This window comes from Vipera berus, assembly GCF_964194415.1.
Source record: "Vipera berus genome assembly, chromosome: 2".
NCBI lineage: Eukaryota > Metazoa > Chordata > Lepidosauria > Squamata > Viperidae > Vipera > Vipera berus.
Window position 1 is genome coordinate 214,390,374 of NC_138203.1, and position 22,221 is coordinate 214,412,594.

Sequence of the window (22,221 nt, forward strand, 5' to 3'; positions counted from 1 at the left end):
TGTAAAGTTTACCCAAAGTTTTAATATATGGTATTCTGCGCAGATCTTAAGGGATAAAAATGATTAATAATTGTTCCTATTAATGCATTTAACATAGGGCTGCAAAGCGGGCAAATGACACCCCATCATATATATGACTGGGTCTGAGTAGTCGTCTTTAGCTTTTTCTTTACTTTTCAGCTTTGATTTGCTACTAAGGGGTCTACATTACAATTTTCATGTGTTGACAGACAGACAAATGGCAGACAAGATTGTTGTCACTTTTCTCAATTATGGCCAAAGAGGCTAGGTGTGCTTTGTGAACCAAGTCAAGGGTTAAGCAAAACACAGGGATTTGGCAACCTGTGCGAACCAAGTCATTTATGTTTTATAAGATTATAATTGGCATCTTCAAGGCCAATCTAAGAGGCAGTTTAAATCACCAACATAAAGCATGAAAGGATTCTTGAGAACCAATAGTAGGAATGCTAAGTAATTCATGAAAGTGGAGGTAGAGGATAGCATTTGCTTGACTGGGGCATTGCCATTCACAACGTAACTGTAGACCTCTACTATTACAATCTGGGTGGAGAAGGATGGTATATGTTGAACTCTGCAATTATTCTAATTTTAATATTCGAATTATATCTCAGGTGCCCTTGTGGGAGTTGTGGAAGCCAGAGATGCTGATCAAACAGAAATTCACAACCGTATTTCATTCTACATTAATAGCAGCATAGGCTCAAACAACTTTCTGATTCGCTCCAACACCAGGGGATCTGGCTGGTATGAGGGCACATTGTATCTAGACCCAGACGTTGCTCTCGACTATGACCAAATGCAGGAGAAGCTCTTCAATCTGATTCTACGGGCTGAAAATTCAGACTTTGGGGAAACAGTGGAAGTTGCCATTGCCATGGTGAGGGTGTATGTGCTAGATGTCAATGATGAGTCCCCAACCATTGTACCGTCTCCACTAGAAAACATTCGTGTTACAGAGAATGAGAAACTACATAAGTTAGTAGCTGTGCTGGAGGCTACTGATAAGGACACCAACCACTCATTAGTATTCCAGGAGTTGGCTATTGCATGTTTCAACAGTGCAGGCAGTGCAGGCAATATATGTCAGCACTGGTTCCACCTGGTAGCCAATGGATCACTTTTTGTGAATAGTTCAGATATTGACTATGAACTGTGCACCCAAGTGGAAATCACACTGCGTGTTAAGGATGAGTTCACTGCAGTAGGAAACCCCTACAGTAGAAATGGTAAGATACCTGCATGACACTTGCTTTCACACTTTTTCTATCCTGTGCAATGTATACCCTTCCTCTGTCTTACTTTTCCTTTCTACTAGATTTTTTTTTGAATTCCAAAGGAATAATTTATATATTTATAACTATGTTCACTCAAGCTGTCTTCATCAATATCTTCATAACCTTCACCTGCTGGCCTCCATATGTACTAACCATGTTACGTTGGGATAATGAGAGTTGTAGCCTGGCACATCTGCATGTTGCAGAAGGCTGGTATTATTGAATGGAGGGAAGATTCGGCCATTGCTCGACTCCCTGCCAGAGGAGAAAGGGAGCAAGTGAAAAACGTATCACAGGCTTGTTTCTCTATCTCAGTGTATTTGTGTATTGGTCTTTTCTGTGTCTTCGAAAGGTAACTGCAAAAAAGTATAACCACAGATTATCTGCTCTGAACAACTTCATAGCTGGAGGAATATCAGCACTGACGCTGGGATCTTTTATATAAACGAGAAAGCAACACCTGCTATTCATGGGAAATGTAACTAGATCTACTTGAACAGGGTTATGGCTACAGTGTGCAGGTTCTAGGAAGACATGCAGAGCTGTTTTCATCAATGACTACAGCCTGTCTATTTGTGGCTTTTTTGCAGAGACTCTGGTAATCTTAATTGGTGATGCAAATGACAACGCTCCCCAGTTTCTTCCTGTTGATGACACCTTTGGTAAGAACAGAGTTGTAAGACAGTTGCAACCATGGTATGCCTCACTGGCCCCCTGATATATATAGGTGGCAGTGTGTCAGACTGCTTTAAGGATTCCCTTCAGCCTGTTCAAACAGAAATTTGTTCTTGTCTTAGTTGCAGGGGCATCCATTTCTAGCTGATTGCAGTTCTCACAAAGCTTCTTTCATCACATCACTTCCTGTCATGTGTGCATTCCTCTTTATGTTAGCCAGCCAGAAGGGGAACATTCAGCTTTCTAGCTAGGGCAGAGGAATGCCATACTGACAGCCATTTAATGGGTTTGGGGTAGAGCATGTGCTTGGGAGCAGACGACGAAAGCTCCATTATAATGTGATTTGGTAGTGAGCCTTACAGCAGAGCAAGACCCACTTACTGATCTGTATCTGGTATTTCATTGCAGTAATAATCCCAGAAATCTCTCCAATGGAACTGCCTGTGGCTGTGGTCAAGGTAAGATTATACAGAATACCCATTTAGCTGCACAGATTTGCTGGATTTTTTTTTAGAAACTAAACGGGATGCTCACAAACTTTGTGACAGGGTCCGATAATATTTCAAAGTCCATCAATATTTTTTTTCCCTTTTCCAGGCCAAGGATGCCGATTCAGATGAAAATGGTGTGATCACATTTAGCATCACTGAGGTAGTTTTCATCCAGGACAATGGAAATGAACAGAAGTTTTCTGAAGTTTTCAAAGTGGCAAAAACAATAGAGAAGGGCATCTCTGTTGGAAGCATCCAGTAAGTGATGGAGTTTCCTTTGCTGAAAGCTTTAAAAATGCTACCTTATGGTTGTGGTCACATTAAGTGAATGCAAGGCACGCATACTTAACAACCCCATTCGTGACCACCTTGTATTGATCAACAAGCCCTTGAGGCTATTTGGATAGATATGTTCAATAGACCTGTTTAACCAAGGGACATTGCAAGACAAGGAGATATGGGGGGAAAGGTGGCTTTTGCACCAATATATTGCTCCAATGCTTTATTTCCACACACATACTTTGAACATATATATAGGGCTCACTGGGGTTTGTTATTGTTATTTTATTAGGTTTTAAAGATGTATTTTAGTATGTGGGCATTTATTTAATCTTGTTTTAACTTTTGTAATCTGTATTTTTATTCTTGCCCTGTTCACCGCCCTGAGTCCTTCGGGAGAAGGGCGGTATAGAAATATTATTAAATTAAATTAAATTAAATTAAATCTTTATTGGGTATGGAGAAGGAGAGCTTTGCTTTCTAGCACATTTAGAAGCAGCTAAATAGGAGTAGAACTTTAGATAATCACTTAGCTATTTAAGGTTCAATGTTTTCAATGGGGTTGCAGATCCTGGGTTTCCTAGAACAACTTCAATTTGGTGCTCTCCAGATGTAGTTGGATTACAGCTCCTGAGGGGAGATGATTAGGAGAGGCTGTCATGCATGCTGAGTGACCATCTGGATATAGTTAGCATAACACACTAAACCCAGATTAGAAAATTGCAATCACCATGTTCAAATGGAATGCTTTTCCCCAAATAATAAGCCAGATTATGGTTTAATAGTATAATGTAGCTCATACAACATAGATCACCATCAGCTGGGTTCTCATAACCCACTGGAAAGCATTTTATGAAATCTAATTTTACTCTTATCGTTTTCTGAAAAACTATTTTCTAAATTATTGAAATGTTAACAACAGGATACTATTATGATGTGGTCTTGGGCAACATCCAACTTTTTCTGACTCTACAATAAAGATTACAATTTAGCAAATGCTTTATTTGGTTTTCTGATGGACTACCCTGAAAGTTGAAATAGAAGCATGAAAGCTACCAATGCAGAAATATTTCAAGATGGAGGTGGGATTGGGCAAGTCTACTTCACAGTAGTGCAGAGTTTGATCATGAACACACATCTCTGATGCTGCAACAACTTTTATTCCTACAGAATAGCAAGCAACCTTAATAGTGCGTTGAAAGGTCGATATCAGGTGAAAGTGGAAGCCAAAGACAATGGAACTCAAGCCCTAAGCAATTTTACATCATTGGATGTAAGTTTGTTGTCCCTCCCGACAAACCTCCATCAATAGAATTTTCATAATGTCTGATCTCAGAGAACAATCATTTCTCTTCTTCTCCAGATCTTCAGTGTGGATCGGAGTTACCGTATAAAGCTGAAATTTGGTATCTCTTTAAAGGAAGTGCAGAGTAATTCAAGTGAAATCAAGAGGTATGACACCTTTTCACCTATCACTAAGTATGGTGCTTCTGTCCATCTTGTTATGCAGAAGAAGGCAAAATACAATGTCAGTTTACAAATAAAGTACAAAGAAAGCAGTCTGGTGTGTGGATGTGTACGTGCACTCATGTAAGCATTGACTCCATAAGTGAAGAGATGCCATTTAGCTTTGGCAAAGTCATTCTTAAAACAAATGCTAAATTCACATATCATGCTACACCAGATTTGCTTAGCTCTGGTTTACTGAATGCACCACAATTTACAGTTTGTGAACATTAACTGGGTTTCCTGCAGTACAATGGTATGGGTATTTATCATGGAACCCTGATGATACATGTGCCTTTTTTATGTTGCTTCCAGAATTCTGAGCAAAGCAACTGGATCAACAGTCTACATAGCAGCAATCTATACAGATGATTCCTCAGCCTCCAAATCTAACAGGTAATTTGAACAGAGGGAAGCAATAGTAGTGAGGAAATAACTGAGGTTAAAAAGCATATGAAATGGCTGGTGAGGAAAGAGGAGAGGCATGTTGAAATATTGAAGGTATATTTTGCTACAACAACCAGCATAGGCATACTCGGTGGAATGTTATGGTGTTGGTAGAACATATGAAAATGGAAGGAGAGTTTTGAGATTTCAACATGAAGTTAGCATATGAGTGAGCAGTGTAGTTACTTTTTATGGCTGCTTTATAACACTGATTTCTTATGTTGCCTTTTTTTTTTGGAAAAAATGGCGAAAGAGCCATTCCTTTGAGATAGCTCTTTGATTGGTAACAGTTCTATCAAGGTCATGCTGGTACTGACCCTTCAGTCCATCCATCTTACGTGTTCTTTTACCTTCTGTAGGGCTCTGGAGGATACTGCGATGGATGCCTATTTTGTTTACAAGAATGGCACAGCTCTGACTGGTGATCACGTTCTCATGTAAGTGTCACATTGCTCTCAGCAAATGGGGAAGGAACAGAGTAAATAAAAATCCCATTTGGAAGGCTGGCCCATTCAGCTGTTAGTTTGACAACAATGGAAAACGAAGTGGTCAAATTAAAAAGAAAAAGTAGGGACCTTTAAATGAACCAAACCTTGTCCCTCACTCTCATACCCAATAATTTAAGCTAAGAATCATCCCACAGCTTCTAAACCAGGGATGTCAAACTGCCAGCCCGTGGCCCAGATGTGTCACGACAAAACCACGCCCACCCCATTGCCGGCAATGAGGTAAAAGTTCCAATACGTCGCGCGACATCATGTGACGTCGCAAGTTTGACACGTTTGTTTTAAACCATATTTTAGACCTAGTGCTTCTCTCCCTGTCCCCATGTAATTTCAGCCTGGGCAAAACATCTAAATATATCAGTGTGTATAGACCTAATAGGAAAATCTGATGGAGAACAGAGGAAAAATAATGCAGAGGAAGGCTGAGATTGAGGAAGCAATTGCTAGTGGATAGTTTAGCATAATAGTATAAAACAAAAACAGGAGAATCTTCAAAGGCGCACTGAGAAGTTGGAAATAGACTTTTCATTCATTTTTTTAATAGAGGTAAAGGTAAAGGTAAAGGTTCCCCCGCACATGCGTGCTAGTCGTTTCCGACTCTAGGGGCCGGTGCTCATCTCCGTTTCAAAGCCGAAGAGCCAGCGCTTGTCCGAGGACGTCTCCGTGGTCATGTGGCCGGCATGACTAGACGCCAAAGGCGCACAGAACGCTGTTACCTTCCCACCGGAGTGGTCCCTATTTTTCTACTTGCATTTTTACGTGCTTTCGAACTGCTAGGTTGGCAGAAGCTGGGACGAGTAACAGGCGCTCACTCTGTTACGCGGCACTCGGGATTCGACCCGCCAAACTGCTGACCTTCCGATCGACAAGCTCAGCGTCCTAACCCACTGAGCCACCGCGTCCCTCTTTTTAATAGAACTCATGCTTAATTCTATTGTAGTTGCAAACACTAAACAGCTCTTGGAAAACACTTCCTAATCAACCTCAAAATATGTTTTCTCCAGGCTCATTCGAAGAAACCCTGAAGAGCTGGAACAACTTATCAAACATGGCTTGTTAGTCATTGTGAGAATTCTTATCCTTCTAATGCTTCTAAATTCAGATGAGTTGAATTTGAAAACAAAAAAGAAAGGCAGGAATGGGAGTCTTGTAAAAAAAAAATATTAACATGGGAACATCCAAGGGAAGATGTATGATTAGGGAGGACAAAACTTTTGTGGCAGAAATGAGCAAAACAGCTAAGAGAGAAGCCATATAGGTGAAGGCAAAGTTTCATCGGGAGAAATAGGCATCCAGCAATGGGACATATGGTACTTCAGGTTACAATTTTTGCATTCCCTTGTTATTAGTTCACTGGGTAGCAATGATGGAATTGTAATCCAAAAGCTTTGGAGGGCAACTAGAATGGGAAAGTTTTGTCTATAAAAAGTCCTTCTCAATCAAACTGGGCACCTAATGGCTCCTTGGGCGCATGGGTGCAACTTTCTTGACAACAGTATGGAAGAAGCCCTTTTCTGTGATTCCCCCCAATAACTTCCCAGCATAGCCTTCAGCGTTAGCCTGTGTAGTACAGATTGGTTCTCTCCCCCCCCCCAATTAGCATTTTCCTAATGTTTAGACTACAGTTTCTATAATGCCCAACCAATATGATTCTGCTGAGTGTAGACAGTGAGTTGCAATTTGATATGGGGAGCATGAGGATGGGGAAAGCTAGAATGGACTCTATACAGAGTGTGCTATTATAACCCATTTGTATGTTTCCAGGGTCCTGGGGATGTGAAAGAACCTGAGAAAGGGATGGAGTTGTTTGGTATTATTATAGGGTTGGCAGCAGCTGTCTTCGTCCTCCTCCTCCTCCTGACTGGGACAGTAATTGGCATGAGGAAAAGGTACACCTTCCCCATCAGCTCAATTTTCCAATGTTTTTCTTCCATTCCTAATCAGAATCTGAATGAATTCATTGCACCCAGGATTTTCCCCCTGGTTGCAAGCTCTAAGCCCTTTTGCCATACTAGATTGGCTCCACATATTTAAAAGCCAGCGCAGAAACCTTCCTCAGATGGTCTATTCTTCTACTATTAAGCTTTCCCGTCAACCCACTTGTCAGATTGGTGCAAACTTTCTTTCTTTTTGCAGTTATACAAGGAAATTGAAGGCACTCAAAGCCTTGAAGGTGGCTTCACATTTCTCAGCAAATGGAGTGCAGCAAGGAACTGCCATCCCTGGGACCAATAAATACAATACAGAAGGGTACGTGGGCATAAGGAGTGGTTTGTTGCATTAAGAGAGAAGCAGGTACAGCTTGTGACAGAAGTCCTAAATTGTGGAGGGATGTGCTTCTTGGTTGTGTTAGAGATTGGGTTGTGCTTGCTTGGTTGTCTGCATTTTCAGTTTTTATAGGGTTTGTGATTGATTTTATTCTATTTAATTTTGGTTTGCTACACAGTCATTGACAGAGGTGGCCATATCAATTAGATGTGGGGGGGGGGGGGAAGAGAGAGAGGATCGATTGATGTAGATACTGTAGATGAAATGCAAGTAAGAAGTTTAAGTTCCTACCTCCTGAAAGCCATCTAATCCTTTACATTGCTAATTTTCAACTATAAAACTTCATCTGTTGGTCAGATCCTATGCCGAATTTGAATAGGTTAAAAATATATAGCACCTTCAAATGATCAAAAAGCTGAATGTGGTTACAATTGGAGACCTTGGAAATTATAGCAGGGTTGCACTGTTGAAACGGACGCGGTGGCTCAGTGGGTTAGGACGCTGAGCTTGTCGATCAGAAGGTCGGCAGTTTGGCGGGTCGAATCCTGAGTGCCGCGTAACAGAGTGAGCGCCTGTTACTCGTCCCAGTTTCTGTCAACCTAGCAGTTCAAAAGCACGTAAAAATGCAAGTAGAAAAATAGGGACCACTATGGTGGGAAGGTAACAGCGTTCCGTGTGCCTTTGGCATCTAGTCATGCCAGCCACATGACCACGGAGATGTCCTTGGACAAGCGCTGGCTCTTCGGCTTTGAAATGGAGATGAGCACCGCCCCCTAGAGTTGGAAACGACTAGCACGCATGTGCGGGGGAACCTTTACCTTTTTACTGTTGAAACAATACAGAAGTGCCAAGAAAAATGGAAGACCATCTTATCAGTCTTTGGAAAATATGAAATCTCTCCCTTTCAGGCTTCAAACTGATTTTAGGAGGGCAAAATTAGGGTAGCAGTTGCTTATTGCTTGGTTGGAAGGTAATCCACATTGTGGAAAATTAAATTTTTAGTCAGTCCCTTTGCATGTCACCTTGGCTGTTTGAACGGATGGTGTATAGCTTGTGGCATACACAAGAGCAGCTGTAGGGCATGTTTGCTGCCAAATGATGTATTATGGCATTCTCTGCTTGGCATAGGGTTGGTTACATTTCTGATACATAAGACATTTCTGTGTAAAACATTCTGCTGCAGGGCTAATCCTGTCCTTGGTTTCTCCTTGGATCCTTCTGTGAACCTTGGCTTTGAGGAAAATGCCAGTTCTGAAGTGGCCAGGTAGTATGATGAACTTAATCTTTAATTAATCACCATCTATGCAAATACTGATTAATGCTGAAGTGATTGCTTTACTTACTCAAAGCCTTATCTTGTGCAGTTCCTAAAATCTCTTTGACCCTCCCCCCACATTACTTTTGGCATTGAGGTGTCGAATTTTCCATATGTGCTAAAAATTAGAAACCAAATGGGTCTCCAGAATGGGTGGAGGCAATAATGGGGTTATGGAGACTTGCAGCTAAGATGATAAATAGTTCCTAGGCCAATCAAACTGCTTTTTGTATTACAGCCTGAATTCTCTGGATGAAGATATGGTTGATGCTTCACATGACTCATTTCCTGCTAAACTGAAAGTAAGACCCCTCTCACTATTGCACATTTTTTGCATGATAAATATTTTTGGGTAGGGTATCTTTTGTTCGAAGTAAATATATTACTTGCTTTACTAAGTTAAGCTCTTTCATTTATAAGGGATTTTTTTTTAAAGTAATAGAGATTTTTGTATATGGAAAGTATTGAAACTGAGTTACATTATCGTTACATTCCTGGGTGGCAAGTCAAGCCTTACTTTCACCTTCTGCTTGATTTGTGATTAACACATACAATGATAAACGGAAAATATCTGCTGTCCTGTCCTTTATTTACAAAGGCTTTTTCTGTTTTGGGCAGAATCTCTGCCCTGTTAGACAAAACCTTAAGGACTGCTAAATAAGCTGGATTCACACTTTGTGGTTAAGTTACTGAGTAGTTTGGTTCATAACATATAAACAATAGTATACAAATCACAACTTTTGAATTTCTGTAACTTACAAAGCCAGCATCAGAGGAACAAGACTTGTGGGTTATCCCAATCTCTTCATGGAGATGAAATTATTCATAAGGATGCAGCTATCTGTACGCCCATCTCTCTGGTTCACCTCTTACTGATAATCTGATCTTCATGAAGAGTTTGGGCTTGTGCTGCTCAATTTTTATATCACTTCTGTTGTTAGGCCTTTCCAGTCTATACAAGGAATGGCATGATAAATAATTCTGCCCTACGCTCACACAATCACAGCCATATCTACACTGTGCTTGGCTGTTTACAAGGATACCAGATGGCCAAGTGTGTATTTGGAAATAGTGTGGAAAGACACACATTCATCTCTGCTGTGCTGTGCTCTAAAAGCCTCGTGTTCTGGATCAACCCCCACCCAAAGAAAATGCTTTTCACATACTTAACAATCTTCTCCAAGTTGGGATCCTACAGGTGGGCTGGGAATACAAATTCCAGAATTTGTCACTATTGTAGACAAAGGCTAGGGATTCTGGGAGATGCACTCTCAGTTCATTTGGAGAGTACCATGTTGGAGATAGCAGTTTTATTTTTTTTATTACATTTATATCCCGCCCTTCTCTGAAGACTCAGGGCGGCTTACAAGCTTAGCAGTAGCCTTCATTCTATGTATATGCCTGCTTGTTAGGGCTTTCACACACACCCCAAGCGGCATTATTACAAAGTCAGCTTAATTGCCCCCAACAATCTGGGTCCTCATTTTACCTACCTTGGAAGGATGGAAGGCTGAGTCAACCTTGAGCCTGGTGGGACTCGAACCTGCACTAATTGCAGGCAGCTGGTGTTACTTAAGGAGGCATTAGCCCACTGCTCCACCAAGGCTCTTCTGTTTATGATACAACAGAAGCAGCAACTTCAACAATTGCATATTCCCATCTTTCTGCTATCGATTTGCTGTCAGAAAAGATGATTGGGGGACTGGAGGCTAAAACATATAGGGAATGGTTGCTGGAATTGGGTATGTTTAGTTTAATGAAGAGAAGGAAGAGGGGGACATGATAGCAGTGTTCCAATATCTCAGGGGCTGCCACAAAGAAGAGGGAGTCAAGCTATTCTCCAAAGCACCTGAAAGCAGGACAAGAAGCAATGGATGGAAACTAGTCAAGGAGAGAAGCAACCTAGAACTAAGGAGAAACTTTCTGATAGTTAGAACAACTAACCAGTGGAACAACCTGCCTCCAGAAGTGGTGAATGCTCCAACACTGGAAGTTTTTAAGAAGAGACTGGCCAGCCATTTGTCTGAAATGGTATAGGGTTTCCTGCCTGAGCAAGGGGTTGGACTAGATGACCTCCAAGGTCCCTTCCAACTTCTTCTTCTTCTTATTATACAGTATATAAGGATGTGAGCTGGTGGATAGAAGAAAAATGTAGAAAGTGGCTATTTTTTTAAATATCCAGATCTCAAAGACTAATAAAGCCTGGGATAGGGTGTCTATATTGTGTGGTGATCCAAAACTGTTGTTATCCATCACTTGTAATCCACAGAAACAATAATTTTTAAATATTTTACTATTTCCAGCTGGACAAAGCAGATGCTCAGTGGGAAATAAACAATATGGAAGAGCCCTTGAAAGCTGCTTTAGACAGTCATAGGAAGAACAACCCACTGCAGCAAGGGAACTCCAAGAATGTATCTCTAGACTTTGGAAACTCTTCCTTGGATACTACAGAAATATGACTGTGCCCATTTCCTTCTGGCAATGTCCCAAATGTATAGCAGCTGTGACCTGAAGATGCTGAAATACTAATGAAATAAATTGTAAAACATTGGAATATTGGCTTCTCTGTGGCCTGAATTAACTCAAGTTCTGTACCGTAAACTGTACATCTGCTCTAAACTAGAAGCAAAGATCAGACTCAACAAGATCATGGAACTGGAGAGCTGGAAGAAGCTTCTTGGGCCACTAGGTCCAGCATCCTGGGGGCTTAGGAATCCAACTGAAAGATACATATATGTGGCTACTGCACAAAATTGTTAGGGTATTCAATAAAACAAAATGCTTCAATGGAGACAAGACAGAGAAGAACAGTTTAGTCTGAAGATAGTGGTAACGATGTGATTGAAAATATTGGACTAGAAGCTGGTCACTAAGAGTTCTGATCGTGGTTTAATGGGATGTGACAGAATGACTTTGGGCCAGTGACGCATGAGCTTGTCCATGTAATCAATAACTCACAACTAACTTATAGACACTATTAGTTTCTTGTCATCCCATCTCACCATTGCTGGAGAAGACGTAGGTCTCTTGCTACTTTATTACAAATAGAGCAAAGATGTCCAGATGATGGTTTTCACGGGAAACTCTTATCTTCAAAAATAATCCAGTACAATTGGTCTCCCCCCCACCCCATTCTTAAAGCTTCTGCACAAAAGTGATAATACCAAAACTTTTTAATCTCTAAACCTTTATTATTAAGATGCTTGGAAATGAGCTAGAACAATGCCAGGAAACACACCTTATTTTCTAATGGGTACCATTCTTTATATGTGTTTTCACTTTTTGGTTAATTGTTGGTTAGCAGGTATGATGCCACTATGAGAAAGAATAAGGCAATTCCTTTTTAGGTATCGTAAGAAAACAAACAATTCTTAGTCTTGTATTTTAATTTTACTATGAGAAAGGAAAATGTTTTTGGGATATTTTTTTTAGCCTGGTATCAGTGTAACTTGTAGGTACGAGGAAAATGGAAATGTTCCATTTTTAGTGTCTATATGAATTTGAAATGTTGTCCAACGTGGACTATCTTATGGTACGAGTGTGGTGTTTGCTTTTTGTCTCTTGAACAGAGGATAAACTTGTAATTTTAAGAACTTCTTGAAGGTTGCAAAAATGATTGTTCTCCAGCCCTTTTGAGAACCTGCCAAGGGATCATGTTTGAGAGCCCTTCAACCCAATTTTCACCATTCTCAGCAAGGAGACTATTCAGAATTTAACTCCTATAAAAGAAAGCCATCCCTTTCCTCCCAACCCCTCGACAAACACAAATAAATCTTTTTGAGCAGAAAATGTTCATTGTTGTGTTGGGTTTGTTTGGATATTTTGGAGAAAAATTTATTATCCAACAGTTAAGTTTACAAGTAGTACCCTAAAGATATAAAGAAGGGGGGGGGGAAGAAAAGGCAAAATTACTCTTTTAACAATTCAGCGTTGCTTGGTACTATAAATCCATATGGCACGTAAACACCATACTGAGAACAGCACACAAAGCAGGACGTGGGAAGGTTCTCCAGTGGTTCTGTAAGGTTTCCCCTCTATTCTGAGGAGGGAGCAGGGGGAAGTCCATTGGCTGGTTCCAGGCTGGATGCCTCTTCCCCCAATTCTTCTCTTGCATGTCTGAGTCTCAGCTGAATGTGGTGGTAGCAATAACCCTGTGCCTGTGCTAGGCTCTCTGATCTGCAAGGCAAGTGAAATCTCAAGACAACCTAGCTCTGCGTCTTGCAACTGGAAGGCTACTTGTGAACACTGAGCACTCTGGGGGCCTAGGAACGCAGCTGGCTGAAGGATAAGCCCATCCTCCAGCATGTCTTCCAAAAGCCCTGCTTAATGTATTGAGGAGAGCTTGCCAGCCCGATACACTTTAGGTATAGCTTTATGCAGGCAGTGTTGTTGCTAAGTCAGTGCAGCAATTCAACATTTCCCTGTGTCTCAAACCTAGTGCTAACATTTGTACTTCGGCAAATGCCTGCTAAAAGCCATTGCAAGCCTAGACTTTTCCATCAGCCAGATGCTCTCCAAGAGCAACGCTAGTTGGAGATGATAGGCACTGTAGTCCAACATCTCTGGAGAACACCGGGTTGGAGAAATCTGGCATAGATTCTCTCTTGTGCAGGATAGCAGACAGCCAAACTATTCCTATGCTTGCATTGTTTACAAAGGCTTTAAAAGCTACTTAGAGATGAATAATACCACCACCACCACCACCTCAACTCTGCAAATGAGTTAATCTTCACTGTCTGGGGAAAAGCCAGCGTTCAGAAAGCTTTTCCCAGTTACCAGAAGGAAACACATTCTTGTATCATGGGAACACAATGCAGCCTGGCTTTTGAGGGTTCGGTGAAGAGGTTTTTATACTCCAATCAGGAGTTCAAGTAGGATTCATTAAACATGTAACACTGCAAAAGAAACATATTTTTTGGGAGGGAGGGAGGGAGGGAGGGAAGGAAGGAAGGAAGGAAGGAAGGAAGGAAGGAAGGAAGGAAGGAAGGAAGGAAGGAGTCAATCCATTCACAGTTTGAATAAATGAATGGGTGCTGCATGTTGTCAATCAACTAGAGAGACACAAAAAGTCTTTCCGTTTGGACATACCCTCCATTATCTAGACTCAAAGAGCATCTCCATTCAGAGTATAATGGTCAGTGTTCCCCTTTCTTTCATGGGAGTACTTCCTGAAGAAGAAAATTCAGCAGAAGAACTCTGCTTACTTTTCATGATGCACAAATCTGATCTGTTCATCCCCCCCCTTTAACAACAGCTAAGTAGCACAGCCCAGACAGGGAAAAAAAATCACAATAGAAAGTGAAAATTAAAATGTTATTTTCTGGCAAAAGTTAGGATAGTATTCTTCTACACAATTAAAAATAGATTTTTGGCACTATATTTCCCACTGGAAGCTCCTTTGAAATGATAGCGGATGTAGCTATCTGGAGAACTACCATCAAAAAGAAAAAAAAAATAAACTGGGTCTTCCCCACATTACCATCTTCTTTCCAATTTATCAGTTATTTCTGTCGGACACATCTCTGCTCAGATTATACCACATACGGGAAAAGTACAAAATCCCACATCCCCAGTACGAATATTAGTAACAGAAGAAAAATGAAGGAGATAAAAAAGAGGAATGGCAACATCAAGAAAAACAAGAATTTGGTCCAGAGTAAATAATTTTAAGTCCCCATATCCTGACACATATGAATAAAATATTTCAGCCCCCACAAACCCTTTGAAAAAAAAATCCGGAATATAACACTTGCCAATTTTCAGGTGGCAATGGACCTCTTTGTTCTGTAGAGAAAACAGTGTAGACTGCAAAGAGGCAAAGATACATATGTACATGCATTCAAGTGCATACAAGATGCACATCAAGCCGCCCATTTGCTTACAAGACATGAATTCTTCCCAAGGATTAGTTTCTCAGGCAAATGGTTTGCTTGGTGGTCTCAGGACCCTGGTATAGGATCTAAAACAACATCCATGGGCTTCAGTGATGCTTACCACCCAGTCAAGATGCAAGAGGTCCAAGCCCATATAGAGAACCCACCATCAATTCAACATTTTGCAAGTTTTGACTTGCAAGAGGCACAGACCTTAGGCCTGAGGAGGCTATTGATACTATGCAGATCAAGGGCGATTATATATTTTGCCTACATTTTTCTTTTGCCTTAGGAACAAGCTCTGTTTCTTTTGAACTATCACTCTAAATGAGGCGTGTCCAATCTTTTAGCTTGCCTGGACTGCTTCGAGTGAAGAGAATTGTCTTGGGCCACATATAAAATATATAATATAGTTAGTCTATATAAATAACAAACCTTAGGGTTTTTGGGGCCACATTAGTAGCTGTCCAGGACTGCATGCAGCCTGCAGGGCACATGTTGGACACGCCTGCTCTAAATTGTGCACCTTCAGTGCAAAACTAAATACAATATAAACCCATACTTGTACTAAGGTAATTCTTGTACCCAAAAAGAAACTATGTGCAATGTTTTGATGCCGTCAAAAAAAGTGGCTTCAAAGTAGGTACGGTATGCACACCCTATCTCTTTAAAGTCCCTCCTTAAAGCAGCTGCATCTTTGGTTTGGGCTTATATTGTATGGTAATCAAGGAAAATATGTTTTAAGGAGTCATCAATAACATGCAGGAAGGTGATTTGAGTCGGCCTAAATGCCTCCACTCAGCCATATTTTTCTGGTATTGTATGGCCACCTTGCAAACCCAGAAAAGATGCAGCTTCTGTAAGGCAACACCAACAGGTGTGGCATGTGTGCCCTGCCAATTACGCCTCACCATTTTTGTTTCAGATCCAAAATGATGGACATCCCTAGATGTGAATCATACTTCACGAATTGGGTGATTTGCTTGAAATTGTTTCATTGGATTACTTCCTGATATATGAGATGATGTAGAGGAATGTTATTGGCAAGAAAAATAACATGACAGGAGGAAAGCTTGTCTGTGTGGAATGGACAAATAAATAAGAAGCGCAGTAGCAACTGCTTGTTCTACAGTGTAGCAGGGTTTTGCTTTCCTAAACCATTTCGAAAAGGGCTTCTAGATGTATTATTATTATTACGGTATTATTATTATTTATTGAGTTTATATACCGCCCTATTCCTGTAGGAGTCAGGGCGGTTTACAAGGCAATTAAAACATAAAATACAAAAGTTAAAATCAGTTAAAACAGTAATTAAATTTAAGCCGTAAAAATTAAGTCTAAAATCCAATTAAAAATTAAAAACCCCTCAGTATTGGTTCACAAGTCCCATCACCTGCTATCAGTGTGACTAAACGGATGGGAATGGTTATCTAATATGCTAGATAACATGTGATCAAGGAAGGCTGAAGATGGGAGACCTTTGACAAACCCCAAACTGAAGAGCACAGTTGGTTAGTATTCAGGGTATCAATGTTTTTACTCCCAATTATTAGAGGCTCATATACCATACATACTGCCTAGGAGTAACATTTGAGTTACTCCTAGGGAAAGCCCAGGAGTAACTGTTACCAGCTGTGAAAAGCATGGCCTCGTTTCCTAAAGGATGGGGATTGTGGAGAAAATAGATCTTCAGGGGTCTTGAAAGAGTTGACATTCTGCATTATACTGAGAAAATTGCCCACTCAGCCTTCTAGCTCTAAAGCTAATCCCCTACGAGTTACCTCCAAAGACTTCAAGAGCTTGATCTTTCCAAGCTATATCAAAGAGGTACAGCCATACAAGTTTGTTGCGGCAAAACAAAGGTCCTGTTTTGGATCTATGGGATGAAACAGCATGACTGTCAGTAATTTAGGAAGTAAGGCTGCTGGTCCTTACCCCATCAATCAAATGGCACGTGAGAAAATACTCAGCATGCACACTGCTTACAACACTAAATACGCTTGTTCTGCTTAGCCTAAAAGCAGACACAGTGACTGTCTGCTAAGCGGCCCTCTCTTATCATGCTACCCTCATTGGAGGGTACAGAAACAAAAAGATTTCTAAAGGATTGGGACAGCTTTGCAGAGAGGAATTGCATTTGAGAAATATGTGCGCGCTTACCAAAGAAAATCACCGATGGCAAAGAAACTGGGACCAAGCCTTGACAGGGATCTCATTCCCTAAGAACTAAATGTTGATCCTCTCTAGGAAACCAAACGTTTATAATTTTATTTTTAAGGGGCAAAGGAGCTACTCAATCCCTTTCTCTGGCTTCCGTGTCTAACTCTCAGGCTTTGAACCCACCCATTTGTCTGAAATGGTATAGGGTTTCCTGCCTGAGCAGGGCATTGGACTAGATGACCTCCAAGGTCCCTTACAACTTTATTTATTTATTATTATTATTATTACATTACCAGGAGAAGCTCCTCTCCCAGGCAGATGGGAGAGGGCCTTTTACTACAGGACTCCCAGAGAAAAGTATAAACGGAAAAAGAACATTATTGTCTTTGTCAGTTTTTCAACAGTTAGTTGATTTAAGTAAAACTGATTTTGAATTTAATTGCCTGGGTTTTATTATGTGTAATATTCTGTAATTTTTAAACTACAAGTCACCTCAAGTGCTTGAATATTGTAAACAGAAAGGTGGGGAATGAATTTAATTCTGAATGGATAAATATATTTGAAATCAGAAAGGACTTTATTTTGTAGTTAAGGAAAGGGTAGCCCCAGTGATTTAGGAATTAGGCGAAGTATGTTTGCACTGAATATTTAATGTTGGACCATTCGACATCTGCTCTAAGAAATAGAAAGTTATTTTTAAGCAACGATGCTTAGAACTTGAGATTTGCAATTATGCGGCCCCAGATTCAGTTTCTTTGGATCAAAGTAAATGCAAAATATACATTTATGGTAAGCAATCCAGTCATGCTCCATTCTCTTTAGAAAAGCACTTTCCCATTTGAGTTACTCCTAGAGAGAACTAAGAAAGCTTAACCATTAACGGCTATGAAAAATAGGTTTCTGGTATGCTAAAAGAACCAGTGTGTGTGTTAAGAGGATTTATATGTAACAGACAATGTTTAGTTGTGGCTCCTACTTTGCTGCATTATAGACTGTTACGGAATCAAATAATGGCATCCTCCGGATTACAGGAGGAAGAATCCAAAGAACTATGCCTACATTTTTATTAATACTGCCTTTTTCTTACTACGACCATTACTAACAACAACCATCTGCTAAAGAAGAAAATAAGAATTACATAATGATTTTTGACAACAGCACTAGGAGACCTCCAAGTGGAGCAACCTGCATGCGCGTGGATCTACTTATCTGGGTAAACCGGTTGCCCCTGTCATTGGTCTTTCAGTGGTTCAGCAACGGGACCAAGAAAGATTCTGGAGTGGGTCAAAACCAAAGTGCTTGTTTTAAAACACGCTTCATTTAAATGGATAGCTTCTTCTGTTTGTGGATCCCAAACACTTAAATGTGGCCAATCCCATTCCTTATATCTCAGATGGCTTTGTTTCAGAGATCTGTGTGATCTATTGTGTGAATTTTTTTAAAAAAATGACAAATGTGGGCTATCAGAGGGCTGTTATCACTTGGGCAGTAAAAGCCCAAGGATGCTCTCCATCCTATAGTAAATAGGTTGTTGAGAGTTCTGCATTTTGTCATTGTGGAGATTATATATCCGGCATGAAAACTGCACTCTGGATGCAAGCAGCAGATATGAGCACTGCTCTCAGGAATGTGTAAGTTCTTCAGGTGTATATGAAGACACCTATTGCTGGGCAGGGCTCAAAGCTCTTCAGCCAAACTTATCAACCTTGTAATTTAGTACTTTGCCAACATTTTTAAAATATGCCATTTGAAGAGCAGTAGATAGAGGTGCCGTAACATTACAGTTTCAAAATATTAAAAAGGGATCATTTCCCCCCCCCACCTTGCCTGAGAAACTACATAATATTTGCATTTTCCAGTTACAATAAAAACCCAAGAAAATGACAAGACCACATTTCACTCCACAGCTGGGCCTCCACGAGAGCAGCAGCGCGGCCGTCGCACGTTCTGTAGGAGTGCCCGGAACACACTGGGCTGCCTCTTGATCTCACCCTTGCGTGACGCAGCCTTGACAGAACTGGAGCGGGTACTTTGGGGAGTCATCACCATCTGCCGACCATGTTCTTCAATCTGCTTCTCCAGATGCTTCTGTATGGCCATTCCCAACACTTCCACCTCCATGGAGGCTCCATATACTTCCCATGTCATCCCCTTTTCATCCCAGCTGACTTCTCGTATTGGCTCTGATGTCTCGTCCTGTGCACCCTTAATGTGCACTTCAGGATAGGATGATTGAGGGGATTTGGTTACCGGAGTCATGGGTCCTGTGGCCACTGATCTGGTCTCCACTGGGATGGACACTTGCATCTCCACATCCCTTTTCGTGGGTTTCTCCTCTGGACCAGGACTTTTCAGAGAAGAAGCCCCTAAACCTCTTGTATGAAATGTGAAAGCTGAAGAGCCATCGGGTGGATTAATAGGGCTGACGGCTACAGACACCAAAGATACCCGATTATCAACCTGAGTTCCAGCATCATGCTGGGGGTGTGCGACTTCCAATACGCATGCCTGGGCAAGAAGTTCTACAGACGCCGTCTCCTCATTGGTGGTATGGTCCTCACTTGTAGCTATGCTAATCATTTTTACTTTTTTTTCATGAGCTCGGTCCTCGTTTTTGGAGCTGGAGATTGTTGGTTCCCTGTGCCCTGTCTTCTCTTCCATGGATTCAGCTGGGCTTGATTCTAATTCACCTGACGTGCCTTGATGTTTGACTTCATAAGAAATGCTGGTAACAAGGACTTCTGGCACTTTATAGGAGCTTCCAGGTGGGTGAGTTTCTGCAACAGGGACCCTCGTTTCCTCAGTATCACTCAACTGATTCTTTGCCACAACAGGCTTGTCTGACTTCTCTGATGTGGTTTCAGCTTTAGAGGGTTCCAGAATGGGCTCCTTCATAGTTTCTGACCCAGAGAAACTTCTAGAATCTTCTTTCCTGTATTCCATAGCTTCACTAATGGCACTGCTAAAGTGTGATTTATCTCCTTTAGAAGCAAGAGGCTCCCCTTGGCTTATGTTTTGCTGACATGAAGGAAGTGCTGGACCCATCTTGGAATGAACTGTTTTTATTTGGATACATTCCTCCTCAGCTTTACCTGTGGTGGGTTCAAGAAATGCAACATGTTTCAGGGAGATTGGTGCACTGGATGAGTCTTTATTGGGCCCTTTGAGGCAGGGCTCTGTTGGAAGATGCCTACATGCTTCTCCAGCAACAGGGCTAACTTTTTTTTCCAGAGGGCTGCAGATGGTCGCTGTGCTATTTGAGATCTCCTTCAGGCTCTCATCCTGCTTACTGTTCTGTTTCCACTCATGACAGGTTGCTACCTCTTCTTTTGCTTCGGGGGGAGTTCCTCCAACACCTGTGTTTTTTAGAATGGGGGGCTCAGCAGCAGCAAGTGAATCTACCGCTTGAGCCTTCTCTTTCTGGTTTGGGTTATCCACCATGGTGACCTTTTGGCTGCTGTCTTTGGTGCTGAGTTCATTTACACAGCAGTTCCTCATGGTGAACTCTCCACTTGCACAGTTGACATTTTGGAGGCAGCTGATTTTTCTACAACCACAAGGTGAGCTGGGGGTGAGCTTGTGAGCATCTCCTGGAACCGCTTCTTGGTTCAGCAACTGCAGAGCCTCTGTCTCCTTAGCACTGCCCATCTCTAAGCAGGACCTCTGCCATGCTATTCTCTGTACCTCTCTCGGAAGGTTCTGGAAGGAGAGAGAGGGTGGGGAAGAAACGGGACAATTATCTGAGGTAATCTCAAGGAAAAACATAATGATCTTACAGATATCTATCTTTGATGTCTTCTAAGTCAACAATTCCTCTGTATTATTTGAGAGAGTTTACTAAGCTTGCTGCCTTAACAACCAACACAGAATCTTTGAAATGAGTCTTGGTATTTTGCAGTCTCGGAGAGATGCACAGATTCTAGTGCAGTACAGGTAGTCCTCAACTTGTGACTGTAACAGACCATGGAATTTCTGCCATAAGTCATGAGGCACCCATGTGACCAACCCAATTTTATTATCTTTTGTGCAGCAGTTGTAAAAGTGAATGTAGTGATCGTAAAGCAAGTCAATGGATTTCCATAGTCATTTTTTGCTTGAAACTGGTTGCTGCTGGAACTCCAGAACTGGGTTGTAAGTAGCTTTTGGGTGGGAGATCAAAACTTCAAATGGTCACTAAGTGAGGACTACCTGTAATTCCATTCCCTTCCCCTCTCCCTTCCCATTCTTTACTTCCATAATGGTCTCTTTGAGCACTTAGTTCCACACACCTATCTGTTTAAACAACACTGAATTTCTGATCCAAATATTGAAACCCATAAAATTGACTAAATTGTACCCTTTTAATTTATAATCCATCACTAATAATAATCATGTTATACTCTTTCAAGTACACCATCTTCATCTCACTAATCAGGAAAAAAACAATACTTCAGTATTATTCCTACTTTAAAGATGGAAGACAACCTTAAAGCTACATAAGGAATTAATGGCAGAGGCAGAATTTTCAATTTTCAATTATGCCCCCATAAACACAGACTTTAAGCTACGGCCACGGTTTACTGAAATTATAGAAATAATGCTGTATTTCGATAAACATCTGATAGAGGGTTGCCCAGAACTGCCTTCTTCCTGGATCTCTACAGCTCTGGGATATCTTGGCGATCTCCCATTTCAAGAACTAACCAAATCCAACCCTTCTTTTTTTCAGGTCATCCAAGCTTTCCTGGATGTTGCCACCTGCTGAAGTTATGGTACTATTAGCGGCTAGACAACTCTAGGATGTGTAGGAAGACAGATAATAGCTCAATGTTGGTGTAAATGCTCTGTAATCAGAAGGTCTGAGTTCAATCTTTGGCATTTTTTCTTACAAAGGATCAGAGAGCAGACAATACAGTGGTACCTTGCTACTCATTGTAGCAAAACAAACGATGAGTACCAAACAATTTTTTTCCATAAGCAATGATGTAGTGAATCACAAGGCAGCCGACACAGAATGTTCTAGCTTGTGCATTGAGTACCAAACAATGAGTAGCAGGACATTTTCGCATCAAAATGCACTGAGTATAAAATTCAATGAGTTTCAAAGCGGTCGAGTATAAAGGTACTACTGTAAGAAGTAAAATCTGAAGCCAGGAAGAAGAAATTTGGGGTTGTCATCATGCTGCACGCAGTGTACTCAGACATTCCCACAACTGCACCAATACCCTATACCTTGTTGCTCCTTTGTTTTTTAATACATTTTGAGACATGCTTTTTCATTTTAATCTTGGGAGGCTGGCACTTTCAGATCACCCTCCTCCTATCCTATCCATTTTCCGTGGTGCTTCTTTTGAGTCCTATAAGGCCAAGGCCCCGGAAGCTCTGCTCTGCAGAGATTTAGCGTGAAACCATTAACATAAGGAG

General features: G+C 41.1%; 1 protein-coding gene across 1 annotated transcript in view; it reads left to right on the forward strand.

Moving 5' to 3' along the window:
- The window catches only part of CDHR2 (cadherin related family member 2), a gene marked incomplete at its 5' end in the record, with an annotated part of 44,369 nt that extends 33,038 nt beyond the window's left edge, over positions 1-11,331 (forward strand). The window contains 10 exons of the mRNA XM_081319041.1: positions 633-1,247; positions 1,886-1,957; positions 2,379-2,428; positions 2,568-2,719; positions 3,911-4,013; positions 6,910-7,088; positions 7,336-7,449; positions 8,651-8,731; positions 9,021-9,084; positions 11,086-11,331. Coding sequence (XP_081175167.1) covers positions 633-1,247; positions 1,886-1,957; positions 2,379-2,428; positions 2,568-2,719; positions 3,911-4,013; positions 6,910-7,088; positions 7,336-7,449; positions 8,651-8,731; positions 9,021-9,084; positions 11,086-11,244 — 1,589 coding nt within the window. The 3' untranslated portion in view covers positions 11,245-11,331. The remainder of the gene's footprint in view (positions 1-632; positions 1,248-1,885; positions 1,958-2,378; positions 2,429-2,567; positions 2,720-3,910; positions 4,014-6,909; positions 7,089-7,335; positions 7,450-8,650; positions 8,732-9,020; positions 9,085-11,085) is intronic.
- Positions 11,332-22,221: the final 10,890 nt, after the last annotated feature.